The following is a 17,306-nucleotide window of genomic DNA, read 5'->3' on the forward strand; positions in this document are numbered from 1 at the left end:
GGCTTTCCTTCCCAGAACTTGACATGCAGGCAGAAGCAGCTTGCAGATGGCAAAAGCTGTGTGAGAAACAATTAAGTCAATGAAGTCCTTGGCCTGGGGCCAAGGATTATGGCCTCTAAGTCATACAGTAGAGCATCCAGGAGGGGGAGAAAGTCTGTTTCATAGGGAGTAGAGGGGGCACTTGAATTCCTGCAAATGGGAGAATTCATAAGGCCACAAACAAGCACAAGCCCAAGACAAGGCACAGGCTCAGAAAAAATGGAGAATACCTGTACTTCGTATTTGTCTCAGGCTGATCTTCTTCATAGGAAGGCTAAACTCTAAAGGAGACCACCAGCCAACATAGAGCCAATTTGCAAATACTGTTAAAGGTATTTGTTTGCATTGATTTGTTTGTTTTTGTTAGCTCCTGACAGAGAAGGAAATCTCTCATATCATTAACTGGATACAAACTTAAAGAACAGACAGCTCAGGGACTGTGCCAGAATTTACAGTTAAAAATATTTAAATGTACAGTGTGGAACAAAAGATTATAAGACAAAGAAAGAAGAGTTGATGACCCATCCAAGTGAACAAATTAGAAATCCAGAAACCATCAATGAAAATGACCAGACTTGTGACAAAGAGGAGAAAGACTTTTAAAAAAAATCCTCAGTGTGCTCAGGGATATAAAGGACAACACCGAGAAAGTACTAAAGGATATCAGGAAAAAAAATGACTGAACAATAAGAGAATCTCAGTAAAGAGATAGAAATTTTAAAAAGGAACCAAACAAATACTGAAGTTAAAGTATTAAATAAATGAAGTCAGAAATTCCCTAGTGTTTCAACAGCAGATTAGTGCTGACAGATGAAAGAATTGGTGAACTCAAGGATAAAACAGTTGAAGTGATTCAGGCTAAGGAGAAGTGAAAAAAAAAAAAAGAATTTTAAAAAGTGGACACAGCCTAAGAGTCCTCGGGACACCATCAAGTGTACCAATATTTGTATTATGAGAATTCCAGAAGGAAAGAAAGGGGTAGAAGGAATATTCAAGGAAATAATGGCATAAAACTTCCCAAATGTAGCTAAAGATATGAATATGTACATTCAAGAAGCCCAGTGAACCCAAACAGGGTAAACCTGAGGAGAACCATGCCCAAGCACATATTACTCAATCTGGTGAATGCTGAGGACAAGGAGAGAACTCTGAAAGCTGCAAGAGAAAAGCAAAATGTTAGTAGAAGGGAATCCCAATAAGATTAAATGCCATTTCCTAATCAGAAACCATGGAGGCAAGAAAGCAGTGGGATGAAATATTTAAAGTGCTGGAAGGAAACAGTTGCCAACCAAGAATTTTATATCTGGAGAGACTTTTTTTTTTCAAAAATGAGAGAGATATTAAGCCATTCTCAGATAAACAAAGGCTAAGAAAGTTTGGCACCACTAGACCTGCCTTACAAGCAGTGCTAAAGGGAATTCTTTAGACTGAATGGAAAGGACACTAGAAAGTGGATCGAAATGTCACAAAGAAATAAAGACTTCCAGTAAAAATAACCATATGGGTAATTATAAATGCCAGTCCTATTGTTGTGTATTTTTTGGTATATAGCTCCATTTTTCACTTCTTTCAGATTCTAAAATGCAAGTACAAAAAAATAATGATAAATCTATAGTTTTAGGCATACAATGTGTAAAGAAATAATTTGTTACAAGTATATCAAAAAGGTGGAAGGAGGGATATAGGAACAGTTTATATGTATGCTATTGAAGTTGTTGCTATTCAATCAAATGTGATTGCTATGGATTTAAAATATTAAATTTAAGTACCATGGTAATCACAAAGGAAATCTATTAGAAATATTCAAAAAAATATTCACAGAAAGAAATAAGAAACGGACTTAAAATGGTACACTATGAACAATCAAATAAACAAGCAAGTAAGCATTAATGAAAAAGTTGAGAGACAAAAAAGGTATAAGATTTACAAAGACCAAATAGAAAAACAGCAGAAGAATGTCCTTCATTATCAGTAGTTGCTTTAAATGTACATGGATTAAACTCCCCAGGCAAAAGGTAGCGAGTGGAAGAATGGATAAAAAAGCATGTCCCAAGTATACACTATGCTGTTTACAAGACACAAGTAGGTTGAATATGAAAGGATGAGAAAAAATATACCATACAAATAGTAACCAAAAGAGAGCTGGGTGGCTATACTAATATCCGGTAAAATAGACTTTATGTCTAAAACTGTTAAGGGGGACAAAGAAGGTCACTATATACTGATGAAGGTGTCAATTCAACAAGAAGACATAATAATCACAAACCTTCCAGCAAAGAAAAACCCTTGACCAGACCATTATACTGGTGCACTTTACCAAACATTCCAAGATGTTTACCAAACAAACCAATCATGTTCAAAATCTTCCAAAAAATTAAAGCAGAGGGAACATTTCCTATGGTGGTTTGAAGCTACTCACCCAAGAAAAAACATGTTCTTAAACTTAATCCATTATAGTGTGTGTGAACCCTTTGTAAGCAGGACCTTTTGATGAAGTTACTTCATCAGAGTAACTTTGATAGGATGGGTCTTAATCCTATTGCGGGAGTCCTGTATAAGCATAATAAAATTCAGACAAGTAGAGAGAAAGTCACAAAGGGAGCAGCCACTAACTGATGATTAGTGGAACCCATTAAAGAAGGGAAAGGCCTCTTTGTGTATTGCCATGTGACAGACGAGCCCAGCGACCAAAGATCATGGACAAACAGCACCAGAATGCCAGTCGTCAGGAAGAAAGCATCACCTTGATGATACCTTCATTTGGACAACTTCTAGCCTTAAAACTGTGAGCCAATACATTTAAATTGTGTAAGCCAATCCATTGCATGGTATTTGCTTGAGCAGCCAAGAAAAATAAAACACTTCCTAACTCATTCTGAGACCAACATTACTCTCATATCCAAAGTACTGAAGGAAAGAATACAGACCAATATCCCTTATGAATATAGATGTAAAAATCCTCAACAAAATACTAGAAAACCGAATCCCACAGCCCTTAAGAGTTATACACCATGAGTAAGTGGGATTTATCCCAGGAGTGTAAGAGTGAGTCAACATAAGAAAATCAATTAATTTTAATACACTACATTAACAGAATGAAGAAATAAAACTACGTGATAATCTCCATTGATACAGAAAAGGCATTTGACAAAATCCAGCACCCCTCTTGCTAAAAACACACAGAAAACTAAAAATAAAAGTAAGGATCCTCAACACAATAAAGGGCATATGTGAAAAACCCACAGCTAATATCATACATACTCATTGGTGAAAGAATTTTTGTTACCAAGGGCTGGAGTGGGGTTAGGGAATGAGGAATCAATGCTTGATTGGTACAGAATTTCTTTTTTGGATGATGGAAATGTTTGATAATGGATGGTAGTGATGGTAGCAAAAATTCTGAATATAATTAACACCCCCCAAATTGAATATTTGAATGTGGTTAAAAGGAGAAATTTTAGGTAGTATGCATGTTATTAGAATAAAATTTTTTAAAATACCATGCGCTGCACAACACTAACAGTTAACCCTAATGTAACAGAAGATCTAAATAAATGGAAAGACATTCCATGCTCCTAGGTTGGAAGACTGAATATCATTAAGATGTCAATTCTACCCAAAATAAATAACATCAAATGCAATCTCAATGCACTCTCAATCAAAATTCCCACAGCCTACTTTCCAGAAATGGACAAGTCAATCATCAAATTTATATGGTATGGTCAGGGGCCCCAAAAAGCTAAAAAAGAATGAAGTTGGAAGACTTATACTTCCTTACTTTAAAACTTACTACAAAGCTGTAGTGGTTAAAGCAGCATGATACTGATGCAAAGGTAGATATATAGACCAATGGAATAGAATTGAGAGTTCAGAAATAGAGCCTCACATCTATGGCCAGTTGATTTTTGACAAGGCTGCCTAGTCTATTCTATTGGGAAAGAATAGTCTCTTCAAAAATGGTGCTGGGAGAACTGGATTTCTATATGCAAAAGAATGGAGGAGGACCCCTATCTCACACCATGTACAAAATTTAACTGAAAATGGATTAAAAACCTAAATATAAGAAAAAGGACAATAAAATGTCTAGAAGAAAACCTAGAGAAGCATCTGAACGATCGTGCATTAGGCAATGGTTTCTTAGACTTTGTACCCAAAGCACAAGCAACAAAAGAAAAAAAAATAGGTAAATGAGATCTCATCAAAATTAAAAACTTTTGTGCATCAAAGGACGTTATCATGAAAGTGAAAAGACAACCTACTTATTGAGAGAAAATATTTTGAAACCGTGTATCTGAGAAGGATTTAATATCCATAGTATATAAAGAAATTCTACAATTCAGCAATATAAAGGCAACCCATTTTTTAAAAGGACAAAACTCTTGGATAGACTTTTCTCCAAAGAGGATATACAAATGGCAAAAAAACCCCAAAAAACAAAAAACACACACACACATGAAAAGATGCTTGAGTTCTTTAGCTTTTAGGGTAATGCAAATCAAAACCCCAATGAGATATACCATTTCATACACACCAGAATGACAACTATTAAAAAAAAAACAAAACAAAATTACAAATGTTGGAGAGGTTGTGGAGAAATAGGAACACTCATTCATTGCTGGTGGGAATGTAAAATGGTGCAGCCACTGTGGAAGACAGTTTAGCAATACCTCAGAAAGCTAGGTATAGAATTACCATAGGACCTGGCAATCTCACTTCCAGAATTGAAAGCAGGAGCTCAAACAGATATTTGCACCCCAATATCATAGCCATATTATTCATGGTTGCCAAATGTGTCCATCAGCAGACGAATGGAGAAATAAAATGTGGTATATACATACAATGAATTATTATTCAGCCATAAAATGGAAGTTCTGATACATGCAACAACAGGGATAAACCTTGAAGGACATCGTGTTTTGTGAAGTAAGCCAGACACAAAAAGGCAAATACTGTATGATCTCACTGATATGGAATAATTAGAATAAGCAAACTCATAGAGTCAGAATCTAGAATAAAGTTTACCAGGGCTGGGCTAGGGTAGCAAATGGGGAGTTAATGCTTAAATTATACAGTTTCTATTTGGATCATTTGTAAAGTTTTGGTAATTGATGATGATGTTGGTACCAACATTATGAAAGTAATTAACAGCAGTGAATTGTTAAAAGGGGAAATTTTAGGTTGTATGTATGTTAACTAGAATAAAAAATTTTAAAACAACATAGAAGTGTATACAAACTGAACACTGTTGAAAACAGACTATATTTATTAGTACAGTTATTAAAATATTCTTTCATGAATTGTAACGAGTGTACCACACTAATTCAGGTGTTAATATTAGGGGGGTATGTGGGATCTCTATATTTTATGTATTTTATGTATGGTTTTCCTATAAACTTACAACTTCTCTAATATTAAAAAAAATGTTAATCTCTGGATGTTATGTGGGGATTGGATTGGAGGGATCTGAAGTATGTATCTAATTGGAAGGTTGAGGCATTGGTCCAAGTTATCAATGGAGGTCACCTGAACTAGTGGTAGTATGAATAAAGGAACAATATTTGTTTGTTTATTTGTTTGTTTATTCCTTCAAGCAAGCAAGCATGGGATATAAAGGAGAGGTAGTTGACAAGAACAACATTCAGGTTTTTGTCTTTAATAACCAAATGGGTGGTTGTGTCCTTTTTTGAGAAAGGAAACAGCATAAACAAAAAGGATCTGATTATTTGTTAAGGAACAGTGTTTTACAATGAGGAAGAAGGATCTGAGTTTGCTGATGAGAAGTAGCAAGTAGAGAGGAGGAATATTGTTTTGACAACACTGAAGGGGCTGTTATCCTAAGCTCATGTGCCAGGCTTGGCCTTAGATAGGAGCAGGGACCCCTCTGTTGTAAAAAGAGGGAAGGAATGAATGAGAGATGCAGGAGTCGTAGTTTTTTTAGTGAAATAGAGAAAGTAGTTTCCATCTTATTTCCATTTTCTCTAAGATATGATCATTTAGTATGTGCGTCGAGTGGCAGCTAGAGGGGTACATTTACAAAATGGGAAATACTTGCCAAAACATGGTAGAAGGAAATTAAATTAATCTCAGATATATAGCAGGGTTGCTGGTCAGGGATGAAGGTGTAAGTGTTCTGATCTGCCTAGTTGTGGGACTTTTTTTTTCTCCTTGACTTGTGCTCAGTCACCCTGGTATATATCCAGAAAAAGCGTCAGTAGATTCCTCCAGGGCTTGAGTTATTCTTATAGATGTGACAGACAATAAAAGACAAGGGGGCAAGGGAATTGAAGGTATTGCTAAGAAAGTAATTGAAATGATAGAAATGGAATCAGTATTGGAGAGAGAGAGAGAAGTGAAGACAACAGGGTGTTGGTAGAAGGTAAAAGGGTCAATGGATTGGAGATTTCAACGAGCCCAACCTTGCTCCTCCCTGCCTCTGTCCCAAATCAGATAGGCAGGGTAGTGGTCACAGAGCAATATGCAAGTTAGAGATTTGGGGGGCAGAGCTATTTTGAGTGCTAGCAAGGAAAGTCCAGGTTTGTGACTGTGTAGAAGTTGGTGACTGAGATAGAATAGAGCATCGTGTCATTAAAAATTAAGAGAATTGCCCTGCAGCAGTCGCCATCGCTATTGCGGCATCCTCCTAGGCTTGGGAGACTCGGCCAATTCTTCTCTTCCTTTCTGAGGAGGGACCGCCGCTCAAGAGGCAAGTCCATGGAGAAGAAGGAAGGAAAGGCTGATGAACAGTGTTCTTAGGGACTGTGATGACGGGGCACCGTCCGCCTCTAGGCGGCTCATGGTTCCGCCTCAGTAGCTTTCATGGCCGCCCGGCCACGTGACTTCGGCTCTGCGCTGGCCTGGTTTCCTGTAGCGTTAGTTGGGTAAGCCCCGCTTTCTCGATTTTCTCTTTTTCTTGCCGCGGGCTTGGACTTCGCCTCTCTTCCCTCGGGAGGACTGCTGTACAGACTCTGAAAAATCCAGCAACATCTGGGGAAAATAACCCATTGGTTTCATAGGAACCCGTTAAAAGCCACAGCTCCTGTCTCTTTTAACTACTATGGTGTGGCTGCAGGTCCTGCTACTTCAAAAATTTGCAGTGATCTGAGAACATCCAGGGCACCATTGCTTGCACTGTTCACTGATTTGAGCTGTAATCCAGAAATTCATATTTTTCACTTTTACAAGGGTTCATAAATTCATTGGATGAATCTACCCAAGAAAGCAAGTTAGGATATATTCAAAATTTCAAGTGGAGTGATTACATTACTAGGACAGACTCCAAGTTCCCAGCAGGATGCTGTTTTTGAATTAAGTTCCATAGGATTTAATGTTGCTTTATAGTATACCAAATATGCTTCAAGACTGTCTGGAAAAGAGAACACAACAGAAGATGAAGCAAAAGAAGTCCATCAAAGCTTAAAAATTGCAGCTGGGAATTTTAAACATTTAAAGGAAAGTCATATCCCCTAATTTATTACACCTGCAGAAAAGGAAAAGGATTTAGAGGCATAGCTCATAGAAGCTTATATTATCCAGTGTCAGGCTGAAGCTCAAGAAGTAACAATTGCTCAAGCAATTGAACTAAAACATGCTCTTGGACTAATTGCTGCACTGACATATGAAACAGCCGGTTTCTATCAAAAAGCTGATCATACTTTATGCAGTTTGGAGCCTGCATACTCTGTGAAATGGAGAAAATATCTTCATTTGAAAATGTGTTTCTACACAGCTTATGCTTACTGTTACCATGGGCAGACTTTCTTGGCTAGTGATAAATGTGGTGAAGCAATAAGGTCTCTCCAAGAAGCAGAAAAATTTTTTGCAAAGGCAGAAGCATTATGCAAAGAATATGGAGAAACCAAAGGACCTGGACCAACCGTCAAACCTTCAGGACACTTGTTCTTTAAGAAACTTGGAAGTCTTGTAAAGAATACCCTAGAAAAATGTCGGGGAGAAAATGGATTTATTTACTTTGAAAAAATTCTAACAGAAGCTCCACAACTGGAACTTAAAGAGAGTTATGGTATTGTAGAGCCTGTACCTTGCATTTCCTCTTATAAGTGTGCAGTGGACACCAGAAAAGCTGGCTGCATTTGATCTCACCAAGAGACTCAAGGATGACAGTACCAAACCCAAACCAGAAGCAGAAGTAAAACCTGTGAAAGAACCAGATATCAAACCTTAAAAGGACACTGGGTGCTACATCTCCTAAAATACATTGATAAAATGTGCACTTTGAATTTCTGTACTACTAGATAAGATAAACCATGGAACTTAAGATTTCTTAAAATGATTTCTCTGAAGACTAAACTAATTTATTATATTCAGAGGGAATCTGCTTTCAGTTTATCTGCTCTTGATTTTTAATATAGTAGGGCTGCTTCATGCTTTGTTTCCAGGCTCTCCTTTTTAATTGGGATAGCATTCTAAAGATTTTATTGTGCCTCTAAAGGGTGTATTTGGGGGTTGGGTCTTTTTTGAACTCTTCATAGTTTCAGGTTAAATTATAGGTGAGAATCATGTAATTTCAGATATGTTTTTCTATCTTCACAAAAACAGTTTATTTTCCTTCCTCTTATTTGATACAAGAAGAACGACAGCAATCAGTTTTTAACAGTTTTTTCCCCTCACCATTATATAAATTGTAGCACAGACTTGTTGTTTTGAGTCATTTATTTTTCTGTTGGAAAAAAGTCACTTGTGGTTAATGATCAGAAAATCACTCAAACCAAATCCTTTACATATAATAGAATGTATAATTTATTGGAAAATCAGTATTTGTAGGTATGTTGAAACCATATAAGGACTTATTCTTGTAGCCCTTTGCTTCATTTCAGTCTTAATAAACCTCTGATGATTTTTACAAGTATCTTTTTTAGTAAAAGGTTTTTTCTTAGAGGACAGAACTTTGTAACAGCTCTTAGTGTTTCTGTATGAGAAAAGTCAGGATAAAAAAGTTTTTGAAGACATCAAATACTGCAAGATGGAAAGAAATAATGAGTTATGTTGTTCTGAATGATAGCCCTCTACTTCTTTTAAAAGAAGTTAGAGTAAAATGCTTTTGTTACCTAATTTACCCATATATTGTTTTTATATAGTTTTCTAACATAAATATCCTGTCAGGATTGTATTGCTTTAGGCCAAAGGCCATAGCAAAAACTTAGCAAACAAACACAGATACAGATCATCTTTAAAATAGATTATAATGTTTAAAACAGAATTAGTTTAGTATATACATATATTTAAATAGTGGATGCATAATACTTTAACAAAAGTCACACATCTGTAGGTATATCTTCTTTTGATCTCTGGGGGCTTTAGCCAATTTTCCTATTATAAATGAGACATATATTCACTTAATAAAATAATTAAAATAGTAGTGTATGTCTATGTTTGTTGAGAGCTTACTTTGTACTAGGTGTTGTGCTGAACGTTTACATAGATAAACCCAGAATCCACACAGTAACTCTTTGATAAATAAGTACCATTATCCTGAGTAAAATCTGCTTTAAGTATTGATATTGAAATATTCATTTCATTATAAAGAATAGGTTAAATAGATTATACCTATCTGAATCAATATTGTGTTCAAATAAATCATTATTGAAACCACATATCTTAGTTAACACTCCTTAGGCTACATAGAATCAGTGAGGTTTTGTTTTAAAATATGGAAATGCTAATTACTCCATACATTGTCACTTTTTAAATCTGAAACTGCATTTTCCAGAATAGGTGGAGTAATAATAGAATTTAATTTTATTAAATGTATTTAATTTTATTTGACCATCTATAGAAAAAATGTCTTATTCAATTTCACTGTATTGTGTGTAGTCCTTATTTAATAAAATCATTTATCTGTTTACTGTATGCCATTTACTGACAAAACTTTAAACAATATTTGATGCCAGTTTATTGCCCTAGCTATAGAACATATTTATTTTGGGTAATAGTTCTTATTACCTGGTTACTAAATTTTCACAATTGACATGTTGTGAATTACAGTACCATATATGAAATGGAAACGTAATGTTCAGTGCTTCTGTAAAACTCAGTAAATACTGGTATTACTTTAAATTAATGATTGGCAGCTCTGACATGGGCAGATAATAAATAGCCTGTTGACTAGCCAGGGTGACACTGTGTGATTAAAATATCCCATTATATAATAGTCTTTGAAATGGCATTGGAAAGTTTGAGGGCTTAACAACTGTAAAGAAGTTGCATGAAGGTTATAGTATGGAGGGATGTAACTATTTGTGCTGTTACATACATTTAATAATGAGTTATCTTTTTATTTATGAAAATAAAAAATAATTTTACTTATAAAAAAAAGTTAGGGAATTAATAACCCGAAGTGTTGGGTGGTTTATGCTTTTGGGTTTTGAAGAGTGATGATGGTAGGAATTGGAAAGGAGAAGACGTTGAGTCAGGTGTCCTGGTCCTCAGTGAATGAAGAAGAAAGTGTCCCTGAAGCAAATAGGTGACGATGGTTAGTAAAGGAAAGGGTATGTTGTTGTTGTAAATAGCCAGATGCTTGAACCTCAAGTGAGCAGAAGTTTTTATGAAATGATACAGGAATAATGGTTTGGTGGTTTTACAGAGGAAGGACATCGACCTCTCTTTTCCCCTCAACATTATGCAGAATATCAGAGAAAAATGTCTATTTAAGAGCTGTAGGCTGGAGTTTCTTATTGGAGATTCATATTTCAGCTTAAAGATTAATGGTAATTTGAATAGGAAATTTTTAAAATTCTATCTACAGTAACATCAAGAAGAATAAAGTATCTAAGAATAAATTTAACTAAGACTATAAAAGACTTATACACTGAAAACACAACACTTTCCTGAAAGAAATTAAAGAAGACATAAATAAATGGAAAGACATCTTGTGCTCATGGATTGGAAGACTTAATATTATTAAAATAGCAAAAGTGCCGAAAGTGAGCTACAGATCCAGTGCATTGCTGATCAGATCCTCAGATTTTTTGTTACAGAAATGGAAAAGCCAGTCCTCAAATTTATATGGAATGGCAGAAGCCCCAAATAGCCAAACAAATATTGAAAAAGAAGAACAAAGTTGGAGGACTCACACTTTCTGATTTCAAAACTTACTACAAAGCTACAGTAATCAAAACTGTGGTCCTGGCATAAGGAAAGACATATAGAGCAATGGAATAGAATTCGAAGTTCAGAAATAAACTCACTCATCTATGGCCAATTGATTTTCAACAGGATGCCAAATCACTCAATGGAGAAGAACCATCTCTTCAACAAATGGTGCTAGGAAAACTGAATATCCATATGCAAAAGAATGAAATTAGGTTATCTCACTATCTCAGTGACCTAAATGTAAGAGCTAAAACCATGAAACTCTTAGAAGAAGGTGGGTGGGGGTGTGGTTTGGGGGGGCGGGGGGGGGGGCTTGTATGGAATGTTTAGACTTTATAACGAAGCAAAAACAAGCAAAAAAAGAGAAAATTAGATAAATGGAACATCATCAAAATTTAAGTTTTCTGTTAAAAAGTAATCAGAAGAGGACGTGCTGGCTAGGATGCAAGAAATTGGAACTCTTATTCATTGCTGGTGGAAATGTAAAATGGCCCAGCCATTGTGGAAAACAATTTGGTGGGTCCTCAAAATCTAAATATAGTGTTACCATATAGCCCAGCAATTTTACCTTTAGGCATATACCCTAAAGAACTGAAAGCAGAGACTCAAACAGATACTTGTGCACCAGCATTCACAGTAGCTTTATTCACAAGAGCCAAAAGGTGGAAACCGAGTTCCCACAGACAGATGAATGGATAAACAAAATGGATATATACTTAAAATGGAATCCTAGCCATTACAAAGAATGAAGTTCTGATTTATTCTACAGCATAAATGTATTTGTTTCATGATAAGTGATATAAGCCAGTCACAAAAGGACAAGTATTGTATGATTCCACATATTTGAAATATCTAGCATAAACAAATTCACAGAGACGGAAAGTAGATTAGAGGTTATCAGGGGCTGAGGGGAAGTGGGATTGGGACTTATTGCTTAAAAGGGTGAAAAGTTGCTGTTTTGGTTGTTTAGACAAGTTTTAGTTATGGAAAATGGCAGTGGTGGTAATCCAACATTGTAAAAGTAATTAATGCTACTAAATTGTACACTTAAAAATTATTAAAATGGCAAATTTTTTATTAATGCAATTTTATTGAGATATATTTACACACCATATAATCCATCCAAATTATGCAATCAGTGGCTCACAGTATCATCACGTAGTTGTGCATTCATTACCACAATCAATTGTAGAATATTTTCATTACTCCAAAATAAAATATTTATTTTATTTACTCCAAAATAAAATAAAGAAAGAAGGACAAATTAGAGTAAAGTTGAGTAAAATAAAGAGTGAAGCATAAAGAGGAGAGTAAGATAGAAAAAAAATAATAAAAAATAAAATAAAATACCCAAAACATCCATACCCTTACCCCCCCCCCCATTATTTATATATATTTTTTGTTTTTATTTTATTACTCATCTGCCCATACACTGGATCCAGGGAGTGTCAGTCACAAGGTTTTCACAATCACACAGTCACATGATAACATCTATATAGTTATACAATCATCATCAAGAATCAAGGCTACTGCCTTCTTGAAGACAATTGTGTAACTATGTAGCTTACATGGTGTGACTGTGTGATTGTGAAAACCTTGTGGCTCACACTGTCTTTATCCAGTGTATGGACAGATGAGTAGAAAAATGGGGACAAAAACTAAATGAAAAATAGGGTGGGAAGGGGAGGAAGGAGGTGTTCTTTTTTACTTTTATTTTCATTTTGGGGGGATTAAGAAAAATGTTTAAAAATTGATCCTGGTGATGAAAGCACAACTATATGATGGTACTGTGAATAATTGTATACTGTGGGTGATTGTAGGGTGTGTGAATATACCTCAGTAAAACCGTATTTAAAAAATTACACAAAACAAAACAAATAACACGTGTATTTAAAAAAACTTAAGGCTACTGGATTATAGTTCAACACTTTCAGGTATTTCCTTCTAGCTTAAAATGGCAACTTGTATGTTACATGTATTATATTACCACAATAATAAAACAAGATTAATGGTATAAGTGCAGATTTTTTGTGGTGGAAGGTGTTAATCTATGGTACTATTAGAAGCTACAATAAATGTGGATATATATATAAAATATAGAAGAATATGTTTAAAATTATTTTATGAAACATCTAGTTCTATTTTAAAATTTGAATTTAATTGTAATTTTGTTTTCTACAGGGTTTTTGAAAAGTCGAGATCGTGCCTATACAAAATTCTACACCCTTTTATCGAAAACACAGATTTTTATTCGTTTCATTGAAGAGTGCAGTTTTGTAAGCGATAAAGATACTGGATTTGCATTTTTTGATGACTGCATAGAAAAGGTAGAAGTTGGTCCTAGATACCAATGTTAAGGAAAAATTTTAGTGGTTTGGCTTACCTGTGTAATCATCATGTTATTATTAGTCCAATGTGTTATATCTAAATCTTGTGAAAGAAAATAGGTGTGGGTGTGTGTGTGTGTGTGTTACTGATTCTGGGCTACAGTATTCATTTCCTTTGTGTCCTCTGATTTCTACCACACATAATTAATTTTTCTCTTTGAATCTTACTTTAGTTCTGTAAACTTTAAGTACCTAGAACATTTCATTGAACCTTCCAAGTCTTGCTATGTATTTTTTTTAAATTAATAAGAAAATCTCATAGTTCATTTTTTAAAAAGTTCATTTCATGGGTAATGGAATTTCCATTTTGTTTTGTCTTTCTAAATGCTTTTGCTAATATGTTTGTTTTGTACTGATGGAAGATATTTGGACATATGGTAGATTTTTAAAATTTATTTACCTTTACCCATCCTAAGGAGGTTTAGAGGTTAATTCCTGACAGTGATGACTAACATGTATTTTTTTTCTCATTTTTAATTGGTTGTTACTTTTGCTAAATAGATCTTGGGTCCGATTGTTTATGTAAACATGTTTTAAAAATTTTGAGATTGTATCAGAAAAAAGCTAGAATATTATGCTGTTTTAATTTTTATGCATCCTCAGTGATTTGTATGCCTTAGAAGACTTGAATAATTTTTTCCCATTCTATCAGTGTGAGCAAGAATTGCAGGGCTATTATTAAAACTACTCAACATTTTTTAATTTAGGTAATTGGTATTCCAACTATCTTCTAGTTAGATGGAAAGCTTAGAAAATGTCAGTAACTAATGCAATGGTTTAATAATGAAAATGATTTGACAAAACCAGATTCCCTTTGTGATTGGCCATATTTGGTTTTGAAAAGGGGAAAATAACTAATCAAAATAAACTGTTTTCTATCCTTATAGTCATGAGAAAACTATGTTTTAGCCTAATGGTGTCACACCCAAAAATATATTGTGAAATGTTTGCTTCTGCCTGGTGCTAAAAAGGATAGGTTTGTTTGCATGTGTTTTTATCTTTTTAATCAGAATTTAAAATAATTTCTATTAAATTCACTGTGGACATCATTACTAAGAATCTCTTTTCTCCTCTTCTAGTTGTTTCCTGATAAAGGCACAGAGAAAACAGATAAGGTATTTTTTTCTTAGACTTCAGTGTTGAAATTTCAGAATTGCATCTTGCTTACATGCAAATTAATTGGAGAAAATAACTATTTCCAGGTTGATTTTGATTCAGCAGAAGATACCAAATTGATAGAACTAGATGATTCACAGAAAAGTGAGCACACTGTGTTCATAATGCCACCAGAGCCACCTCCTGATGCTGGAGAGGAACTGTCACCAAAATACAGGTAGCAGGAATTTTTTTAAAGAGCTGTGTAGGCATGATTTTGATAGTTTATTTTCTGTCTTTTGTGATTATTAGTAGATACGTTTGTTAATTATTTGTGAAGGTCATTTTTAACATTTATTCAGCGAACTAATGGAGGTAAATATTTTATGTAAATGTCACCACGTGTAATTAGAATTGGATAGCCTTGTTGGAAAGGAAGCCAGATGTATATCATTATTCACCTAAAGGATTAATCACATATTAATCTTTTAAAATGTTCAATTCAGAAGAAGAAAAACATTACTTTTGTGAGCATTCCTCCATCCCTTTCATGGGTTTGTTGATAATGTAAAGACTGAAATTCTTATGAGTTATTAAGATATCATAGTAAAGTAAAAGTAGAGGACCAGGAATTGTTGAAATATAAAGAATAGGATTTGATGGGAATCTTTTAAGAATTAAAATGGATTTGATTGTTGTTTATTACTATAACTACAATGATGTCAGTTTAATAAATCAAACAAAAAGAAAACTAAAATATTAACATTTTAGTACAGTTAATGTCTGTTGACAATCGTATGTGTGTTTCCTATCTTTATGCATAAGTATACATTTGTTATCCTTAAAACAAATATGAATTCACCTTGTACACAGTCTTTGTAACCTGTGTTTTCCCTTACTGGCTTGAAAATTTTCCATGCCATTAAATATTCACAAAGGTATTCACAAATTTATATATACAAAAATACTTAGTTACAAAAATTCAGAAATAACTTAATATCCAATAATAAGGAATTGCTTAAATTGTACATCCTTAAAATAAATTGTGGGGTTTTTTCCCCTTAAATGCCACTGCAAGGTAATTTTTACAAAGTATACAAAATGTTTTGTGTGTGTGTGGTGTTTTTTTAGTATAAGCTATTTAATATATAGATTCTATTGAAAAGGCTAATAGCTATGTGAAGTAATGTTTGCAGGAATGGATTGAAAATAACAAATAGGGTTGGGAGAGCCAAAGTTTCCCACTTGGTAGCCTATGTATCTTGTAACTGTATCATCTTATTTTTGGGGAAAAACAATTCTTATAAGGATGTGGGGGGAGTGATATTGGGTACTATTTATAAATATTTACCAAACTACTGAAATAATATGAAGAGTTAATGTATTTTAAATCAGCAGTTCTATTTTTGCTTTTTATTTTAGTTACAAATACTTTCCAAGACTGGACCTTAAGCTTTTTGACAGACCACAGGAGCTGAAACTTTCTTTTAGTAGACACCCTACTGGGAATAGTATTACAAACAGTCCAGCTCTCATGGCTAAGAGAACTAAACAGGTCAGATATTCTTTGTCTAATACATGTTAGTTGAAAATATAGAATGTGTGTATGTGATATGCAGCTCATAGTTTAGAATTATTATCTATAGCAACCATTTGAAGACCCACTATGGTTGTTATTGAGTTTTACTAGATTTCTTGCAATACTACCTATAATATTGAGGCTGAAGTTTTTGAATGCATATTTTTATGCTCTTAGAGAACCAAATATTGGGAACTTTATATATTTTTTTTAAAACAGGTTTATTGATATGACTCATATACCTTACAATTCCCCTATTTAAAGTATACAATTCAGTGTCTTTTAGTATATTCACAGAACTGTGCATCTGTCTCCACAATCAATTTTAGAACATTTTTTCACCCCAAAAATAAACTTTGCACCCCTTAGCTGTTAACCTCCTATTCCAACATTCTCCCAGTCATAGGCAACCACTGATATACTTTCTGTCTCTTTCAATTTGCCTGTCATATGAATGGATTCATGCAATGTATTCCTCTGTGACTGGTTTATTTCACTTAGCCTAATGTTTTTAAGGTTCATCTATGTTATAGCATGTATAGGTACTTCATTTCTTATTGCCAAATAATATTCCACTTTATGAAAAATACCTCATTTTGTTTATCCATTTATCAGTTGATAGTCATTTGGGTGGCTCCCATTTTTTGGCTATTATGAATAATGCTGCTGTGAACATTTGTGTGTAAGTGTTAGTGTATATGTATGTTTTCATTTCTTTTGGATATATACTTAGGATTAGGAGTGGTGTGTCGTACAGTAACTCTGTTTAACTTTCTGTTGGGTGTCAGACTCTTTTCCAAAGTGGTTGCACCATTTTATATTCCACCAACATTTGTATCATGGTTCCATTTGCTCCAAATCCTTATTAACACATAACGAGTATCTGTCTTTTTTATTACCGCCATCCTAGTGGGTATGAAGTGGTATTTCATTTGCATTTCCCTAATGTAAATGGCTAATGTAAATATACTTTTATACTGGATGTAACATTCTAAAAGGAGTTAGCGTAGGACAGCCTAGCCAGTTTTCTTTGTACTGTATTTGAATTATGTAATAAAGAGTTAAGCTATGGTTAGGTGTGCATTGAAATTAAATAT

General features: G+C 34.2%; 1 protein-coding gene and 1 pseudogene across 3 annotated transcripts in view; both read left to right on the top strand.

Annotated features, from left to right (window-relative positions):
• The window catches only part of DENND4C (DENN domain containing 4C), a 174,902-nt gene that overhangs the window by 97,838 nt on the left and 59,758 nt on the right, over positions 1–17,306 (top strand). For all 3 annotated transcript variants that reach the window (XM_037851100.1, XM_037851099.1, XM_037851101.1), the window contains 4 exons: positions 13,330–13,475; positions 14,615–14,650; positions 14,738–14,868; positions 16,053–16,185. In XM_037851100.1, the coding sequence (XP_037707028.1) occupies positions 13,330–13,475; positions 14,615–14,650; positions 14,738–14,868; positions 16,053–16,185 (446 nt within the window). The remainder of the gene's footprint in view (positions 1–13,329; positions 13,476–14,614; positions 14,651–14,737; positions 14,869–16,052; positions 16,186–17,306) is intronic.
• LOC119505066 lies at positions 6,856–8,248 on the top strand (annotated as a pseudogene).

Source organism: Choloepus didactylus, chromosome 10 (assembly GCF_015220235.1).
Source record: "Choloepus didactylus isolate mChoDid1 chromosome 10, mChoDid1.pri, whole genome shotgun sequence".
Taxonomy (NCBI): domain Eukaryota; kingdom Metazoa; phylum Chordata; class Mammalia; order Pilosa; family Megalonychidae; genus Choloepus; species Choloepus didactylus.